This window comes from Aegilops tauschii, chromosome 4, assembly GCF_002575655.3.
Source record: "Aegilops tauschii subsp. strangulata cultivar AL8/78 chromosome 4, Aet v6.0, whole genome shotgun sequence".
NCBI classification, from domain to species: Eukaryota; Viridiplantae; Streptophyta; class Magnoliopsida; order Poales; family Poaceae; genus Aegilops; species Aegilops tauschii.
The window spans coordinates 378,981,401-379,002,021 of NC_053038.3; the positions used below are offsets into that span (position 1 = coordinate 378,981,401).

A 20,621-nucleotide genomic window follows, 5' to 3' on the forward strand; every position below is an offset into this window, starting at 1 on the left:
CTTTCGACGGAAGGCTTTTGGAGGAGAGGGCATGCCGCATGCAACGTCACAGCCCAGCGATGAATGGTGGTGATAACGAACTCCCTGAAGCAGCGGGTACTGTACAGCGCAACTGAAGCTATTTTCCGAAGGCAGCTGTTTTGGAAACAAAAGCATATGGACCTGGTTGGGACAGCATCAGCAAAGCACTTTTTTTCCACAGGAGGCCCTAGCTCTATCTAGAAAAGGGCCCTGATTGCACAAAAAGTAGAAAGCTGAGGATCTATAGGGAGATTTTCCCTTGACTGGATTTTTTTTTCTTACTTGAAAATAGCTTCAGGTTCCTCAAAACTAACATGAATGGTTTCAGTCCAGAAACTGAGGCATCCTACCTAATTAGAGAAGATTTTCTATTGCCACAATTTATGCATGGGACCTTTTTTTCGGGGGAGCCCTTTGGCTTTCTAAACATTTGCTCATATCTCATGTGTTTCACTTTCTTGTCCAATGCAACATGTGGTTTTTATCTCGCCTATTCTCCCTTTTGAAGAAACAGTTTCCTGTAAAATTTCTGGAGCATCCAAAGAAGTATATTGTACAATTCTTGTGTCTCAGATTTCGATCTGTAGAATCTACAAGACATGACATCCAATTTTCAGTTAGGTTTTATTATTACTGTGTTTTTCCTAACCTGTGTTCCAAACAAGCCTTAGGTCATTAACTTGTCTATGTTGCTACATACTACCTCCGTTTCAAAATAATTTGAAGTTCTAGCTTTGTCCTAAGTCAACTTGTTTAAGTTTGCTATAGAAAAATATATTAACATCTAGAACACTAAATTAGTCTTATGTGATTCTTTATTAACATCTAGACAGTACTAAATTAGTCTTATGAGATTGTACATGAAATATGTTTTCGTACTATGTATATTTGGTGTTGTAGATCTTAGCACATTTTTCTATGGAGTTGGTTAAACTTAAGCAAATTTAACTTAGGACAAACCTAGAACTTCAATTATTGTGGAACGGAGGAAGTGATCGTTTTTACTGGATGTAGAATTGGGATTCAAAACCCTGTAGGTAATATTGCATTTACATTTTGCTTTATCAAATAAACTGCTACAAAATGTATTACTTCCAAGAGAATAAAGACGCATTAGAAGGTAGTGCACGTATGCGGGAATCAACCTACAAGCTATTTTCAGTAGTGCATTCCCCTTTGGTCTAAAAATACATAATAGTATTGCATTCTCCATTAACCTGCAGTACTATTATGTTTAATTTATTAGACAAAATTGGTACTTCATGGAAGGCAATCACTCAAAAGGAGACCCAAAAAACCGTGGAGCTCGTAAAGCAAAGCAAAACCAGAAGGGAAAAGGCTTATGCTAATGACGGGAAAAGGAGGAACCTTATGCTTATGATGCTAGCTACCTAGCTACTACTTGCTTATTTTAACGGAATAAAACAATGATCACTTACTCAAGATAGACAACGGTTTTAGTGGTACTCCCACTTTTGTACCATACAAGTAGCTTTTTATCTAGTCTGAAATGTGTCATTTGTCTAGTTAATTTCAGAATGGCAGTAACAAAATATGAATGGAGCAGCCTCCCATTAGAATCTACATCCAGGAGGAACCGAACACCTGTGCGGCCATGCCTCGCTTAAGGCCTCCTTCATCGACATGATTTTTAAGACTCAAGAACATAGTGTCATGCCATCTCCAGGATTTTTTTTTTCCGAATATCTCCAGGATTATATCGATGTTTGATCGTGCACAGGAAGAATATAAGATTGTTCGCAAGAGGTTGGAGTAGAAGTAAATATTCCTACAAAATATAGTAGTGCAGATAAATCTAAGAAAAGACCCCTACCCACTGTAATCATACAAACAAATTAAACACTCCACACAGAGAAAGTTCCAAGGTTTTAGACCCTCTCAGATTATTTTTGGAAAAGCCTTTGAATCAAAGAGAGACCATATACCCTTGCTTAATTTACCTCAGCACACATCCAACTGGAAATGGCAATTTGTCCAGGACAACGTACGAAGTACTTGTATATTGAACAAATTAAGCAAAGTTTTTTTCTTTATGCTCTCCTTATTTCTGTCTTTTGAGCGTTTGATGGAAAACCTTTAATGTCGTCCAGTACCAGGGGAATAAGATCCGTGAACGGATTACGGATATGTACCGGCCAGTGCCTGGCCACCGATCTTTCCTGTGGTTTGCCAAATGCCAAATTGCCAATTGCCGGAGGAATAATTAAAGTTGCTCTGCGCGTAGGAGAGGGAGGGGGTATATATTTCTTGGTGCTTGCCTGCCACCTTTCCTTCATGGTGTTTGCTGAAGCACCCGTGGCCCCCATTTGATCTCACAATAATGGAAATCTTTAGGGCAGGGCCTTTTTGTGTTGTGCCAAAAGGATTCTGGCAAGGTGCTAAATCTCCCCTCGCTGTCTGCCCATGATGATCCTTTTTTAATCAGTCTGTATGGATTATCTGAGCTACTACTAGGTGAAGTGATGTTCATATCACATGTAGCTGGGTGGCTCATACGTATGCATGAGAAGAAAGGCTTAATTTTGTGAGGCAGGCTTCTGTGAGCCTTTTTAACTCTTTTTCTTAGAGGCCAAGCTTGCATCTTTAGTGGACATGTTGTAGTGTAATTGTTGGTGATAAACTGATCTGTGCATACTCACCATGGACCAATTGTGTGATCTAACCATATCATAAGTTGCAACTTTTTCAGTTCAAGATAAATAAAATTCCAATTTTTAGTTTTAGTTATTTTGAGAAATACCTAATATAACTCGTGAATGCCTATGTAGTTACCTACCATATACACAGAGCCGCACAAAGAAACACACGGCTACACAACATCTACTAGGGGTTGGATTTGCAGAGCTCGAGGATCGGTGAAGTCAATAGAGACATGTTGATACCAACGAATACATCATTTACCGCCTTGGTGATATGGAACATGAGATTAATGTTCTCGGAGGGGCAATCAGCAAACCAAAAAAGGCAGTGGGAGACAATCTTACAAAATTTGAAAAAAAAAGAGGTCCAGGACGCATTCTTTTATGTTACACCTTGAGCTCTTTTTGTTGTTGTTGTTGTTGTTGTTGCAGAAACTCCATGACATGAGCATTTAACGACGCTTCCAGATTTTTTTGGACCGAAGACGTCAAACCAGACAGATCACTGCCGGTTTAGGTCAATGTAAACATGAATTACAACATGCAAGACATCATTTTTCCATTAACTCAGGGCCTAGAAGCTGCCATGAACCCACGACCTCCGGCCTCTAGCTAGTGCCGACCACCGAATCTCTAAACCTCGATGAGCATGAGCCCACCATCTTTACGAACGCAAATTAAAAACGGGAGCACAGCAAGGTTGAAGATCCACTTGCTCCGCCGCTCTACCAGTCAGTCAGCGACATGTGTGACCAAAGCTTCAAATCATTCACGGCCCTTTGCATAAATTTTCTAGACCGCCACGTTTGTCTCCGCTCTGCTCACATCACCCCTGGCCCTGGCCCTGTGGATGGAAATGGAATGTGGCGTCGGGTGGGGGCGCGCCCGGCGGCTCACGGGTTCGTGGAGCTGGGCAGGTAGTCTTGCCGTTCTCGTTTGGTGTTGTTTGGTGTCGTGCTTTGGTGACACCATCATAACGGGGGAGATTGGCCGATCGGGCGCGCACCACCTCCCGACGCAACGGACCAGTGCCCTCTCCCCGTCGTGCCCGCCCGTCACCCAACGCCCGGGCAGGCAGTGGATTATGGTCTGCGCCTTGGGCGGGCGCTCACAACTGAGCCGCAGCGCAGGCGGCGGGGCGGTGCTGCTGCCAATTTGGTCGATCGCATCGAAACTTCAAAAGGTCCTCCGGCTAAATAATTTCGGGAGGAGGCAGCATGGGCTCCACTGGGAAGTTGCGGACTGTGATCAGGGTGGGCGTATGGCCGGGCCTTGGCCTTTGGGCAGGTGCGCCGGCTGAGCGTTCCTTGTGGATAAACCAAGGGGCTGCAGATGTTTCTCGAGGATAATAACTGGCCAACTTGTCGTGCTTAATTGCTGTACCATATCTATCCGTTTATGGGATCCAAATATTCGTTCGTGTTTCAGTTTTTTTTAAGCATGTAGTGTTTCGGTAGAATGTCAATGTGCTCAGTCAGTGATAACTTTTTTTTTGCGGGTCCGTCACTGATAACTTTGCGTCTTTGGCTATCAAGAAAAATAAATCATTTGCTTGCATGGCGAGCCCAGTTGTTCGTGATCGAGCGCAATGAGAAGAATCGCGATAATCGTTGGACATATAGCGCTTTGGTAGACTGTTAATGTGCTCAGTTAGTGATAACTTTTATTTTTCAGCCGCAAAAAAAAAAGAACTTTGCGTTTTTGGCTATCAAGAAAAAGAAAACATTTGCTTGCATGGTGAGCCCAGTTGATCGTGATCGAGCGCAGTGAGAAGAATCCTGATAAGCGTTGGAGCCTACGTTTCTGACCAGTTCGTTCCTTCAGAGTATGACGACGGCAAGTGCATGCAATGTATCAACCCCTTTCAACACTTCCACTTTGGCGCTACAGACGTCCTAGGCGTTGTGTTCTTCTCCGGACCTGTCGTCTGAAATTGACCAACGTAGCAGATTTTGCTGTGCCGTACGAGGACCAGGAGGTAAACACAGGTTGACTTGTCAGTACAGAGAACAACTTTGAATTGCATCTGCGCGAATGTCAACGCTAGCTGGCTACGAGCTATCCACGGGATGGCGCCCAAGTCAAACAAACAGATATGCAAAACTTTTGCCTCCGTTTCGAAAAGAAAAACAGATGATGCGCCTCCCACATTCATCACACGCATACCGAGGCCAACGCCCAGAAAACAAAACCCATCACAGATTGGCTTGTAAGAAATGGGGGCGGGCAAGAGCAAACGTTTGAGATCCAGCATCTAAACAAATTAGCAAAAGACTGCAACAAGTCCATGGTCATACTATGATAGCTAGCAAATCGTGAAAACATATATGTAAGCATGACTTACAGTGAATATTGAAACAACGATCATATTCCAACATCCACTTCAGCGTTTCTTTTCCAACAGAAATTTTCTTTTTCAAGGCATTCTACACAGGTACATTAGTCCAATGTCACTCTAGGTAGATGATATGTGTCCATTTTGCTCACAATTATCTGCTATGTTCCACTGACTACACTGGGAACATACAAGCCATAACCCAAGCTTATAGCCTGAAAGATAAACTTGACAGGCTGTGGCTTGGATCAGGTCGCGGCAAGAATGGCCGCCAGATTGGTCTTTCAGTGCAGATGAATACGACACCTTTTAACCACGCTTTACTGGCCTCTGAACATAAGATTTGTTCGGGTCTTCAGTCTTGAGCCTTGGAGGTTTGAGCTCTCCTTTCCGTGCCTGTAGAAATGAAACTATATGTCAAAAGAGTCATGGGTAACAAAAATACAACTTCTCAACTGCACTCTCTAACCTTCTTTCCTGTCTTCATGAAATCCCTCCAGCTAGAGACCTGCAAACCACAAACACATGGTATCAGACATTGCCCGTGGCAACAACTCGACAAAGCCTTTCATCATTTTCCAATAGGGTAATACTTGTAGGTAACTATTTAAATGGCCACAATCATAGTGTCCAGTTAGGATAAAATATTTAAATTTCTACAAATGAACTGCAAGCTTACTCGCTGGTCTCTCGTCTCCTCCCACTTCTCTTCATGCTCTCTCTTCCTCTTCCACATTTCTTTTGTTTCCTCCTCGTCCTTCTTCAGTCTTCCTTCTTCCTCTGATATCTGCATAGTGCACATGAACAAAGCTCAAGTGAGTGGCTCAACTGATGATGTTTGAATATGTTAAAGCCTATTACTTACCCTCATCTGCATTTTCCTCCGACGCCATTCTTTGTCTGTCAAAATCTCACGAACTTTAATTATTAGCTGCTTCTGAAATTCGTCCGATCTTTCAAACTGCTCTTCATACTTTCCCTGCACATAAGCAAGCCAATCAATGGATTTTCTCAAGTGCTGAAGATATATGAAGCTCAATAAGATGTTTCAAGGGTCTAGCAGAACAATCACCATTAAAAAAAATCGAGACAAGACTGCGAACAGGAAAACATCAAAACTGCAAGATTCCACATGATCATTGACATTAGCAAATGACTCATTTCATGGTATGGGAATCATTTTTTTTCTTCTGAAATGCTGTTATTCTCAAGTATCTAAAATCCCATCATACGCATGCAATGACTTCTAAAATAATTATCATTCCATGCAGTCAAGCAAGAAAGACAAACATGCATCACAGATCTGCGTGGTCATTAGAGAAACTGAAGCAAACAACAGGTCACTTCAATGGTGTACAAAGCAGCTAGTATATTATGAGGACATCTTTCTCCAAGAAACTGTTTTCACCAAATTGAAGAATAAATAAGTTCAAATCATAGAGTGCAACAGAATGAAGATCCGTTGTTTAAAAAGCTGAATTAGACCAGTGGTTGAACTCGAAAAAACCCATAACCAGCAACTTCAATGGTTGAGTTTCATTCAAGGACCATCTACATAACCTAGGGTGTGTTTGGTCGCGGTCATGGACTGGAATGTCACGGGTCCAACCCGTTCCTAGGCCTGTTCTCGCATTCAGTACACAGGTGGAACAGTCACCCCCTCGTTCCCACAGACCGAATATTCGGCCAAGATCCGGAACGGGGTGAGGCCTCCAAACTGAGCGGACGATGCGGAACCGCTCTTCTCCTCGCACTCCCGCAGCCCTATCCTCTCGTGCGGCTCCTCTCCTGCGTCTCTCCCCCTCCCGCGTTGGCACCACCGGCCCTCCTCCTCCGGTCTGCACCGCCGGCTGTTCTCCGAAGCACGTGCAGCGGGCGAGCGGGTGTGTGGTGGTCTTGCAGCGGGGCAACAGCGGCGGCACACACCGGGAAGCAACGGAGCAGCCGCTCAAAGAGCGACCGCTGACCACGCCTAGGTTCGCGCCGTCAAGAGCCGCGGTCGCGCGTGTGGAACGCCAAGGCCAAGCCGCGCATCCAGCCGTCCGTCATGCTCAGCTGTCGTATTGTTTTCTTGTAGCTGCTGTTTATCCTGTGGCTTCCGATTCTTGTAGCTCACACCCATGTTCGTTGCATGGATGGATGGATTTGATATGTTGATGTTCACACCCCTGTTCTGTAAATTATGTTACTGGTTCCGGGGAAAATCTGTGATAATAATCAGAATTATATATATAGTCTGCATTTGGGAAATGCGTTTTGCTTCTTGCCTTTGTTGATCCTGATACTGGTTGTTGGTTTGAGTCTCTGTCACTATGAATCTTGGTTATCCGGTTCGGTTCAGCGAGGCAGACTGCAGTTGCAGGAACTGCTCGTCCAGAAAAGAGAAGTTAAATGTCCAATGGCTTTATTTTACGTCAAACTTTGGCACAGAATTAACAGTCAAAATGTTTATCTGCCTTAGTTGCATGGATGGATGACCACTTACAAATCCATTCCATTCCATCTATCAAACCATCAAACCAAACATCAAAATGTAACCATTCCATTCCCTCAAATTACCCATACCAAAGACAAGGACGGAACCGACCCATTATAGTGGAATGGAACCATGGCATTCCATTACACTTCGTTCCCGAACCAAAAACGCACCCCTAGTGAACCAGGCGGTTCTGGTGAAAACCCCATGAAACTGGGCATGCTTTAGAACCAGGAGGCGCTTGTTCCTGATACCTATGCTCATGTGTGAAATGCGTTCCCTGAGCTAACCCTCCCAAGGCTGCCTCTACCAGTCTGCATTCCATCCAATATCAGCTCCCCTTTCACTTTGTTCTTCTATACTTCCTCATCCATTTACCATTTCACCCTCTCTTGATATTTTTGCTTGCTCTTTCTCAAACAGAGCCCCGGCGTAACAAGGGGCAGCTCAGCGTCACGAGGTGAATAGGCCACAGAGGTAGTGTCTTCACCATGAAAGCTCAGTGGCAATGGAATGGCTTATACATGACTTGATAAACCCCAGCAGAACCAGCTTGATTTATTAGATATTTGGATACAATGCTAGACGCTAGTTAAATGAATAATAGAATCTGGTGCCTAAACTTTGTACTGGATTAGATAATTCTAACAGAAAAACATGCTTGTTTCTGTTGGAGTTAGTTTGATTTTTGCAGGCAGCACTGGTTCCTTCATCTACAATTTTTGGCGTTATGCTTCTCTTTTCATGAGGGACTTCTCAATTTCACGCTGCTCTACATAACATTGTAGAAGAAAAAATGTGTATGACTAATAAAATATTATATCTACAAAACTGTTGGTCAGATAGTCAAACTGCTGCCTGTCCAGTTTTTAGATGTCAGCAGTCACCAATTAGGCTTGTTACTGACAAACGCTGGTTAAGAGAATCTCCGATGAGTGTGGGGTTTGATTTCCAGATGGCTTAAGTTTATTTAGACCATGAAACTAGCCCAAATTAGACCAGTTCATGTTGAGACATACTTCAAATTACTTTTCACATTAATCTTTGTTTGAAACATGTTACTCCGAGCGATTGTTACTAAAAAGTCGATGACAACTCACACAACCTTTCATGGGATTGTCTTACCTCATCTACTTGGGATTTTATCTTGGATGCACTGTCTTTCCTCAACTCTTTTTTCCTTTTTGCCCTCAGTTCTTCTGAAATTTCTCAACACAAAATAATATCAGTTTTTGTTCTTCATATCTCCTTTATTATAAATTGAACAAATCACTGAGCTGATGTAAAAAAAAATACGTTGGGTTAAAATAAGATTGCATCACACCTTTTGCAGAAGTAACTTGATCAAGAATGTACCCTCTTTCCTGTGGATCAAGTAGGAGCTGCTGTGCTTTTGCCAGGGCTGTTTATGAGTAGAGTAGGCAACGTTAAACAAATATACATCAATGCATAAACGACAAGAGAAGCGGAAGAATGCGACACTGGGAAAATAGTAAGTCACTGATGCGCAAAAGGTTGGTTAGTTACAACTAATTGCAAGAAGAGATCATGCAACACTTACTTATCCTGGTTTCTCTTGAAAAATGCATCTCCTACAGGGATGAAAAAATGCCTAATTCTAGAGTGATACAAAGGCTACTACCATCTGCAAACAAAATTGTACAGATTCATCTTCTAAGCTGACTTATCCATGTCGTAATTTGCACTCCGTTATCTGGACTTTTTGACTTGGTGTTGAGGCTAATAAATGAAAGATTGGTCCAGCTTTTTTCCTAGCTTGTCATGATTTTGGTACGTCCCTCTCTCCCAGAAAAATATATATGAAGTCATACGAAAGTATTAGTTTTGACGTGTCATGATCTTGTTTATGCCATTCATCTTGTTCTGCCGTCACCAAATAATATCTGTAAACCTGACCTAAATGAAGCCTACAACAACACAAGTGCAATACTGTCTCCTAACCTGATATTACTATGCATCACTATTACCATCTCATATGCTCCACATGGTCATGATTAGACAGTTCACATACCTCCGAAAGCTTCTTGTGCTTGTGGATGCTTGCACTTGTCAGGATGGACCAACAGTGACAACTACAAAAGGTACATGAAGCGACAACAATTAGCCAACAGTAAGGGGGGAAGACTAGAACTAACAGTGTAGTTCAATGTTAAATCCATGTTTTCTTACCTTCCTATATTGCTTCTTCACCTCATCCACAGAAGAATCAAAAGACAACTTAAGATGCTCAAAAGGGTTTAACTTGAAGCAACCAAGTATCCTGACAAGATTATAATGTGTTAGAAACAGAACGTAAAATCAAGAACACGGAAATAATCTGAATGCTTTTGTTTATTTTTTATCAACTGAATAATACGCCTGTTTGACACACATGGCATTTCAAACTTATCATTTTTTTAACATGCATGTACTGTATAAAGGGACCGAGTCCGGAATGATGATATACGAGATAGAGTTGGGGTAGCACCGATTGAAGAGAAGCTTGTCCAACATCGTCTGAGATGGTTTGGGCATATTCAGCGCAGGCCCCCAGAAGCTCCGGTGCATAGCGGACAGCTAAAGCGTGCTGATGATGTCAAGAGAGGTCGGGGTAGACCGAACTTGACATGGGAGGAGTCCGTAAAGAGAGATCTGAAGGATTGGAATATCACCAAAGAACTAGCCATGGACAAGGGTGCGTGGAAGCTTGCTATCCATGTGCCAGAACCATGAGTTGGTCGCGAGATCTTATGGGTTTCACCTAAGTTGTTGTTGCATGTCACTGTATAATTTCAAGGTACATTTATAAGTTTCCTCGCAGCATAAATCTCCCTCAATAACTTATGTCTAGTGTTCCAATAGAAAAGGACTAATCTAGACATGAAGGAGCTTTAAATAAGCTTAGAATATAGGATGATTAAATTCGGCTATTATGCTCAGCTACATGCCTTCTAGAGACTAAAATAACATCTAAAATCAGGAAAAAGACTAAAGGAGGAAGTACAACTAAAAATGAAGCTGAATCGGCCAATATTCAGTTTTGCACTGCTAGGGATCTCACTGATCAACTATCATGTGTCATTCCAAAAAACAGAACATGTATAGCAAGTTGCAGAGTATGCCTCCCTAGTCAGTAGTCAACCAACCATGTTTAATTGTTTATAATAGGTATAAGTAGTTATAATATTTAACCGGCTTCGAAACCGATAGCATAACAGTATGCCTGCTGGGCTCCATTGGACAGCATAAGCTAACACAAGAAGACATAGGTATCTTTGGTTGGTGTCCAAAAAGGAAGTGTACGAATATTTTGGTTGTGGACAAAACTTTGGTCCTTCTTTTGTTTGTATGGCTGCCAAAATTTTCGCATGTGACCATGCCACCTTGCCTATTCTGGTTCATTTTTCTTCCCAACATTGGCCAAAACATGAACAAGCAAAACCTTGACCAAAATTGGGCTCAAACAAAGCACAGCCCAAGGCACAAACGTAACGCAAGAGGCCAGTCCTTCTTGAATCCAAATTTATGAGCTCGGTACAAGTAAATATATCGCAAGAGGTTCTATATACGTCGGTCATGGCATGGGGTGCACAATATCAGAAAGGCTCTGGACGTCATTACCGTGCAGCCTGTGCACAACCTAACATAGCATACTAAACTACAAGAAAGCAAAGAAATAGCATCTTAGAAGCAGCAACGGATCATAGTATCTCATCACCACCAAAGTAGTATAGTAAAAGTGGAAAATTTTCCCAAACAACCGATTTCCACAAGGGGGGCATCAAATTCAAGGTTAAGTTGAGATCTATGAGCCGACTCATGGTTTGAGCGCGTGGAGGACACAAGTGAGAACAAGTGAACAAGTGAGCGAACCGGACGACTTCGACCTAGGGTTCACGCGGACCCGGGCGGACCCCCGTCGCCGACCCAAAATTCAGCAGCAAGCAGCGGCTACATCTACTGCGTCGCACGATTGGCCACGAATTGCGCGACACCGATGGCGCTACTGGGGATCTGAAGCTACGTTGTGCCAGAAGGGAAATGATACCGCTCGAGGAGATGGGGGATTGGGAGGTGGGAGGGGGGAGGGGGGCGAGAGGAACCTGAGGACTTCGTTGTCGCGCTCGGCCTCGCTGACCTCGGCCAGGAAGCTCTTGAGGAGCTGGTCGTCGTCGGCCTCCGACGACCCCATGGGTGTACCGGGAGGAGGAGACAGGGGTCGCGGCTGGGGTGGGCTCCGGCTCTGGGAGCAAGACGAGAGCGCGTTGCGTCAGAGGGCACGAGGCCGAGAGAGGGACAGGGAGAGAGAAGGGACGGTGCGGATTTGTCGTGCTCCGAAGGGCGCAGCCCAAAGGGACTCAACTCTCGACCAGAGCTAACCAAACGGGCTGGCCCGGCCCATGCTAGTCGTGCCTGGCACGGCACGGCCCGCTGTCGCACGTTTAATAGCCGGGCCATGCCGTGCCGGCTGGTCGATCCAGGAGACCACATATGACCACATATAGGTTCTTAAAAAAACATATGACCACATATGGCTCTCATGGAACAACTAGTTAACAAGCACTCCTTCGGAAGCCTCGCCGATCAGCGCCACTTGGCACGCTATCAGCCACCCCACCACATGTCGCGTTCTGGGCGCTCCCTCTGAATTTTGTTTTTTATTCTTTCGCACGCGTTTTCGGCTTTTTAAACGGGTTTTTTTATTTTCTTCGACATTTCAGTTTTCCACCGGTCTTACTTAACTTTTGAAAAAAAATCAAAAAAAATCGAGGAAAAAAAGCATTTCTTTTTTTTCTTTCGCAAGAGTCACGATTTTGTTTCCGCGAGAGGCACGGTTTTGCTTTCGCGAGGGTCACGGCCGTGCCTCTCGGAAACGAAAAAAACATGTTTTCTATTTTTTCCTTTCGAAAGAGGCATGGTTTTGGTTCCGAGAGAGGCACGGTTGTGCTTTCACGAAAGGCACGGACATGCCTCTCGAAAACGAAAAAAACGCGTTTTCTGTTTTTTTTTTCTTCCGAAAGAGGCACGATTTTGCTTTCGCGAGAGGCACGGTTGTGCTTTCGCGAGAGGCATGGCCGTGCCTCTCGGAAACGAAAAAAACGCGTTTTCTGTTTTTTCTTTCACGAGAGGCACGGTTTTGCTTCCGCGGGAGGCATGGTTTTGTTTTCGCAAGAGGCACGGCCGTGCCTCCTCGGAAACGGAAAAAAAGCGTGTTTTCTCTTTTTTTTTCTTTCACGAGAGGCACGGTTTTGCTTCCGCGAGAGTCACGGTTGTGATTTCGCGAGAGGCACGGGCGTGCCTCTTTCGGAAAGGGAAAAAACCAGTGCTCCCGGTTTGGCTTTTTTGTACGGTTTTTTTCGTCTGATTTTTTTCGTGAAAAAAAGCTTGTCAAACGTATCAACATGGGGTCTAGTTTTGAAGATCTCGATGCAAGCAATCTAACGGTGAAAACTTTTTAAGATTTGGATGCACGGTTTAAGAGATAAAACGCTTCGAATAAATGAATCTACGAAAAAAGGGAAAACTCTCAGGTTGCGACAAGTGGCACACATGCAGCGCGCCACTTTTCGCAACCTAGGAGTGGTGGGAGTGATCTTTGCAATGAGTACTCCTTAACTAGTGTTTCGTTGTTTCCTTTGCTGTTTCTTCAGGGTTTTTTTCGTTTTTCTTCTGCAGTATTTTGCTCTCAGTTTTTCACTTTTTCGTCCGGTTTTCGGTTGTTTTGTTTTATTTTTTATTTTTCTGTATTGGTTCCTTTTTTACTTTCAGTTTTTCTTTTACATTTCTATTTTTCTGTTTCTGTTTCTTTTCCTGTTTTCTTCTCTTTTATTACGTATCCTATATACATAAGAAGTTGATCTTCACTATTTTATTTATCCCAGCATGCACACATGTCACCTCATCAAAGGCTTACCACTACATGCATGAGACAAAATTTTCATTATTAATTGATCTTATGCACACTTTTCACCTCACCACACATGCCACCTCATCAGAGGTCCACTCATAATGCATGAAAAAAAGTTTTCCATTATGTTATGCCACTTATATTCGAAATATTTTCTAACTGCACAGTAATCAATTACGATATATAATATTTATTTATTTAGCTTAAGGTCATATATTAATTTGATATGTGGGCGGACCGGTGTGTAACGCCCACGATGCGGCTATATCTCCCACGTGTCGAGGCACGACTTAGAAGCATAACCGCATAGTGGTTTTGTCGCAAGAAGGGTCATCTTCACACAATCCCATGTAATGAACAAGAATGGGATAAAGAGTTGGCTTACAATCGCCACTTCACACAATACATAAATAAATATCATACATCATCCAAAATACAATCATATCGACCGACTACGGTCAAAAACCAGATGAAAATAAGACAACCCCAAATGCTAGATCCCCGATCGTCCTAACTGGGCTCCACTACTGATCATCAGGAAAAGACACATAGTAACGACCATGTTCCTCGTCGAACTCCCACTTGAGATCGACCACATCATCTGCACTGCCATCGTCGGCACCTGCAACTGTTTTGGTAGAATCTGTGAGTCACGAGGACTCAGCAATCTCACACCCGCGAGATCAAAACTATTTAAGCTTGAAGGAAAAGATGGTGCAAAGAGGTGGAGCTGCAGCGGCAAAAGCATATATGGTGGCTGACATACGCAAGAGAGAGCGAGAAGAGAAGCAACGGAACGGACGTCATCTAGCAATGACCAAGAAGTGATCCTGAACACCTACTTACGTCATTCATAACACAGACCGTGTTCACTTCCCGGACTCCGCCGAGAAGAGACCATCACGGCTACACACGCAGTTGATGTATTTTAAATGGGTCAAGTGACAAGTTATCTATAACCGGACATTAACAAATTCCCATCTGCCTCATAACCACGGGCACGGCTTTCGAAAGATAATACCCTGCAGGGGTGTCCCAACTTAGCCCATCATAAGCTCTCACGGTCAACGAAGGATAAACCTTCTCCCGGAAAGACCCGATCAGTCTCGGAATCCCGGTTTACAAGACATCTCGACAATGGTAAAACAAGACCAACAAAGCCGCCCGAATGTGCCGACAAATCCCGATAGGAGCTGCACATATCTCGTTCTCAGGGCACACCAGATAAGTCAAGCTACGAGTAAAACCAGACCTCGAGTTTCCCCGAGGTGGCCCCGCAGGCTGCTCGGTTCGGACCAACACTCGAAGGAGCACTGGCCCGGGGGGTTAAAATAAGATGACCCTCGGGCTCGCGAAAACCCGGGGGAAAAGGCTTAGGCGGCAAATAGTAAAACCAAAGTTGGGCCTTGCTGGAGGAGTTTTATTCAAGGCGAACTGTCAAGGGGGTCCCATAAATCACCCGACCGCGTAAGGAACGCAAACTCAAGGAACATAATCCCGGTATATCAGTAACTAGGGCGGCAAGAGTGGAACAAAACACCAGGCATAAGGCCGAGCCTTCCACCCTTTACCAAAATATAATTAGATGCATTAATTAAATAAGAGATATTGTGATATCCCAACATATCTACGTTCCGACATGGAACAAACTTCAACTTCACCTGCAACTAGCAACGCTATAAGAGGGGCTGAGCAAAAGCGGTAACTTAGCCAAACAACGGTTTGCTAGGAAAGGATGGTTAGAGGCTGACATGGAAAAATGGGAGACATGATATAGCAAGTGATAGGTAGCGGAGCATGGCAATAGAGCGAACAACTAGCAAAGCAAAGATAGAAGTGATTTCGAGGGGTGGTCATCTTTCCTGCAAGGTTCTCAGAGTTGTCGAAAGCTTGATCCTCGTAAGCGTACTCAACAGGTTCCTCGTTCACGAACTTGTCTCCCGGCTCTACCCAAGACAAGAACACAAGCAACGGAACCACAATCAATCACGAGGAATGCTCAAGCAACATGATGCAAAACGTGTATGATATGCGAGATATGATATGCGGTGCATATGCGTGCTCCAGAAGGAAAATGATGAACATAGCAGTAACTTGGCAAACCAAGTATGCCACTGGAAAGATGAGATGATTTCGGTCGAAATCGATATAAAGATCACCGGAAACGGATGCACGGTTTGCAAATGGCAATCAAAACAAGAATGACACGAATCTGCGATTAACAGCATGATAGCACTTAAGATGCAACAAACAACAATGCTAGGGCACCCCAACATAGCAACAAAGCACATGGCAGTAATCTACAGGAGATGCTTGACAAAAGATGAACACTGAGCTACGGCTAGTTCACAACATATCAAGCTCAAACAAGCATGGCAAAAGTGCAAAAAATAACAGGTTCACAGACTTGGTGAAAAACTGAACATGGCAGAAAACAGTATCAGGTAGCAATGTTCAGAGCACGAAATCAACATGCTACAGGAACTTAACATAGTAAAACAAGGCATGGTAGTGATCTATTAAATGCATATGAAAAAAGTCCCTTAGTGACCCTAAGCCAAACAGGACCAGAAGATATGATGGCAAGCATGTAAACATAGCAAGTTTCGTTAACAGGTTTCAGACTTGGCAGAAAACAGAGCATGGCAGAAATAATAATATGTAGGCCTCTTTCTGAGCTTGATGCACTCACTACAGAGCAACGCACTACAAACCAAGCACACCTACAGCAAGATGGCCTGTTTATGAAGCTATCCATGGCAAGAGCAATTGCATAGAATGTATGGATCAACTACAATAAGCTTGGCAAAATTGCATATCATGTTAGAAATCTGCCAGAAATATTTTATAGCAAAAGTAGAGCAAGATTGAGTCATGCTATGGCACTCCATAATTGCAAACTATTGCAGGAATGGATCAATTACAACTATAGCTACAAAACATCCTTACTGAACATCTCCAAAATATGCATGGATCTCTCTGTAGCATCAAGTTTACATGACAACAAAATTACAGCAGACAAGGACTTAGAGAAATCACTAAGTCCCTGAAATCAGAAATATTACGGGGCCTACTTTGCATGCTTGTGCTAGTCACCACAAAGATCAAAAAAATACATGGACTACACCAATGAAAGATGGCATGGCATACTTCAAAACACATGTAGAGCTCATGCTCAAAAGATGCACAGATTAAATGATACAAAAATGACAAATCTCCAAGTTCTGATAAGAACCAGAGAATAACAGCAACTAGCCCTCTTCCAACAGAGATTTTGGCATCAAGATGACCTCTAATGAACATAGTGCAATTGAACAAAATGAAGAGTATCGCGAGACGAACAATTTGACATATTACACGCGCGAATCGGAGCTACATGCAAGGAGTTATAGCATCACGAACAAGTGCACATGCTGAGAAAATCTGAGGACAGGAAAAAAAAGGGGCGAGAAAAGTCAACGCGGAGGCTACCAGATCGGATCGAGCACCGGGGCTCATGCTCGTCGCCGGTCGGGAGAGAAGAGGAGGCGGGCGGCCGGAGAGGAGAAGAGGCCGGAGGCGAGGTCGCCGGCGGCGGGGGCGGCGCGGCCGCGGCCGCGGGGCACAGCAGGCCGGGCGATGGCGGAGGGCGCCGAGCGCGGCGGCGGCCGGCGGACGCGGGAGGTGGCGGCGCGTCGGGCGGCGGAGGTCCGAGCCGGTGGGCCCGCGACGGGCCGGGCGGGCCGGTGCGGGGCGGCGAAGTGGGGCGCCCGGGGGTGACGTGGCGCGCCCCTATTGGCTGCGGCCGGCGGCGGGTTTTCGTCCGGCGGCGCTGGACGCGTTTGCCCGCGGAGAGGAAAATTTTCTAGGGTTGATTTGTGATTCGTTTTCGGGGGAGATGCAAATAAATAGGTAGAGGGAGCTAGGAGACTCCAAATGAGGTGCGGTTTTCGCCCACACGATCGTGATCGATCGACCTAGAGCATGGAAGAGAGTTTGGTGGGTTTTGGGCTAGTTTTAGAGGGGGTTTTTGCTGGACACTCAAATGGACATTGCGGATGCCCGGTTAACCGTTGGAGTACCAAACGACCTCCGAATGGAACGAAACTTGACCGGTGGTCTCCGGGTGGTATATTAAGGCCACTTGACAAGCCTCGGTCCATTCCGAGAAAGTTTGACACCCGCACACGAAAGAAAACAAGAGGGGTGCACCGGAGGAGATAGGAGCGCCGGATTGCAAAACGGACAACGGGGAAAATGCTCGGATGCAAGAGACGAACACGTATGCAAATGCAATGCGCATGATGACATGATATGAAAATGCATGACATGACAAAATGCAAAATGAAAAACAAAACCCGACCACGGAGGGAATAACATATCACAAAGCCGGAAATGGCAAGAGTCGGAGTTACAAATATGGCAAGTTACATGCGGGGTGTTACAACACTCCACCACTACGAGAGGATCTCGTCCCGAGATCTAGGACTGAAAGAACTCCGGATATTCCGAACGGAGATGGTCCTCGCGTTCCCAGGTGGCTTCCCGGTCGGAATGGTGCGACCACTTCACTTTCAGGAATTTGATTGACTTGTTGCGAGTCTTGCGCTCAGTTTCTTCAAGAATAGCAACGGGGTGCTCATGATAAGACAAATCTTCTTGGAGGTCAATCTCTTTGAAGTTGATAGTGCGCTCAGGCACCTTGAAGCACTTGCGGAGCTGTGACACGTGGAACACATCATGCACGTTCGCGAAGTTGGAAGGAAGCTCAAGTTGATAGGCGAGGTCGCCTCTTTTGCCAATGATCTTGAAAGGACCCACGTATCTAGGGGCAAGCTTCCCTTTGATACCGAAGCGACGAGTGCCTTTCATTGGAGAGACGCGGAGGTAGACATGGTCTCCGATCTCGAAAGCCAAATCACGATGCTTACTATCATAGTAACTCTTCTGGCGCGATTGCGCGGCTTTGAGATTATCACGGATGACTTTACGCATTTCTTCAGCTTCAGTGATTAAGTCATTGCCAAGAAGTTGGCGTTCACCAGTCTCTGACCAATTGAGAGGAGTACGGCACTTTCTGCCATAGAGAATCTCGAATGGGGCCTTGCCCGAACTCGCTTGGAAGCTGTTGTTGTAGGAGAATTCAGCATATGGAAGACAATCTTCCCATTTCATGCCAAAGGAAATGACACAAGCCCTGAGCATATCTTCAAGAATTTGATTGACTCGCTCGACTTGGCCACTAGTTTGAGGATGGAAAGCTGTGCTGAAGCGAATGTTTGTGCCCATGGCCTTCTGGAAGGAGTCCCAGAACTTGGAGGTGAAGATGCTTCCACGATCAGAAGAAATCAATTGTGGAATGCCGTGCAAGGAGACAATTCTGGAGGTGTAAAGCTCTGCCAGCTGAGCTGCTGTGATGGATTCTTTGATTGGAAGGAAATGAGCCACTTTAGAAAGCTTGTCGATGACAACGAAGATAGCATCATTTCCGCGCTTGGACTTGGGAAAACCAGTCACGAAGTCCATTTCGATGTGATCAAACTTCCATTCTGGTATAGCAAGAGGTTGGAGGAGACCAGCTGGTCGTTGGTGTTCTGCTTTCACTCTTCGACAAACATCACATTCATTCACGAATTGAGCAATTTCTCGCGTCATTCGAGTCCACCAATACGACTGCTTGAGGTCATGATACATCTTCGTACTTCCAGGATGAATGGATAGGAGAGAATTGTGCGCCTCGTTCATTATGACTTTCCTTAGATCACCTTTAGGAACCACAAACCGGTCCTCGAAGAATAAAGTGTCTCTGTCATCAATGCGATAGCACTTGTATTTGGAAAGACCCTTGTCGATACCACGTTTCACCTTCTTCACCATGGCATCAAGGAGTTGTGCCTCATGAATTTGATCTTCCAAAGTAGGAGAGACTAAGAGGTTGGCAAGAAAGCCTTGAGGAACAACTTGGATATTCAGCTTGCGGAAAGCTTCACAAAGATCCGGTTGGAAAGGCTTGAGAATTAAGCTGTTGCAATAAGCCTTCCTGCTTAAAGCATCTGCAATGACATTAGCCTTGCCTGGAGTATATTCAATACTCGGATTGTACTCTTCAATCATTTCGACCCATCGAGTCTGCCTGAGGTTGAGGTTGGGCTGAGTGAAGATATACTTGAGACTCTTGTGATCGGTGAAAATGTCCACTTGTCTTCCCAACAAGAGATGTCTCCACGTTATTAATGCATGGACAACTGCCGCCAACTCAAGATCGTGAGTGGGGTAGTTCTTCTCATTGGGCTTCAACTGACGAGAGGTATAGGCCACAACTTTCTTCTCTTGCATTAACACGGCACCGAGACCTTGGAGAGAAGCATCACAGAAAACTTCAAACGGCTTGGATTCATTAGGAGGAGTCAAGACATGAGCTGTGACTAGTTTCTCTTTGAGAGTGTTGAAAGCAACGTCACACTCAGGAGACCAGACATATTTCACATGCTTCTGAAGGAGGTTGGAAAGAGGCTTTGCAATCTTGGAGAAATTCTCAACGAATCTTCGGCAATAGCTTGCAAGACCCAGAAAACTGCGGAGCTGCTTGACATTTTGAGGAGGTTCCCAATTCACAACTGCGGACACCTTCTCGGGGTTAACAGCGATGCCCTTGGCAGAGATGATGTGACCAAGGAAAAGAACTTCATCGAGCCAAAACTCACATTTAGAGAACTTTGCATAGAATTGATACTCTCTGAGCTTGTCGAGCACCAATCGCAAATGTTTGGCATGATCCTGCTTGTTCTTGGAGAAGACCAAGATATCATCGAGATACACCAGACGAATTCATTGGTATAGGGGTTGAAGATGTAATTCATCATCCGAGAGAATACTGGAGGAGCATTGATAAGGCCGAAAGACACGACAGTATATTCATAAGAACCAAAGCTTGTTCTGAATGCTGTCTTGGGAATATCTTCTTCACGAATGCGAATCTGATGATAACCCTTACGAAGGTCAAGCTTCGAGAATACTTTAGCACCTTTGAGTTGCTCAAATAGCTCATTGATGTTGGGAAGTGGATACTTGTTCTTGATTGTCTTCTTGTTCAATGGACGGTAGTCGACACAAAGTCGGTCCGTGCCATCCTTCTTCTTGACAAAAAGAACACCACAACCCCATGGAGAAGAACTCGGTCTGATCAAACCCAGACGCTCTTGTTCATCGAGCTGTTTCTTCAATTCCTTCAGCTCGTTAGGT

At 44.6% G+C, this 20,621-nt stretch overlaps 1 protein-coding gene across 1 annotated transcript; it reads right to left on the minus strand.

The window, feature by feature from the left end:
* Positions 1–5,011: 5,011 nt before the first annotated feature.
* LOC109763146 (J domain-containing protein spf31) lies at positions 5,012–11,816 on the minus strand. Its single transcript, XM_020322002.4, has 9 exons — positions 11,596–11,816; positions 9,683–9,773; positions 9,525–9,585; positions 8,817–8,894; positions 8,618–8,691; positions 5,882–5,995; positions 5,696–5,803; positions 5,486–5,524; positions 5,012–5,412 (listed from the first exon to the last, which is right to left on the minus strand). The coding sequence occupies exons 1-9, from the start codon at positions 11,682–11,684 to the stop codon at positions 5,326–5,328; spliced, it is 741 nt and encodes a 246-aa protein (XP_020177591.1). The 5' UTR covers positions 11,685–11,816; the 3' UTR covers positions 5,012–5,325.
* Between the last annotated feature and the right edge of the window lie 8,805 nt (positions 11,817–20,621).

Excerpts from the sequence above, each read along its gene's own strand:
- LOC109763146 (XM_020322002.4), bottom strand. The coding sequence starts at position 11,684 with ATGGGGTCGTCGGAGGCCGACGACGACCAGCTCCTCAAGAGCTTCCTG. Across the intron at positions 8,895-9,524 it reads AGCACAAGAAGCTTTCGGAG|CCCTGGCAAAAGCACAGCAG; the intron begins GTATGTGAACTG and ends ACTCATAAACAG. Across the intron at positions 5,804-5,881 it reads GGAGGAAAATGCAGATGAGG|ATATCAGAGGAAGAAGGAAG; the intron begins GTAAGTAATAGG and ends TGCACTATGCAG.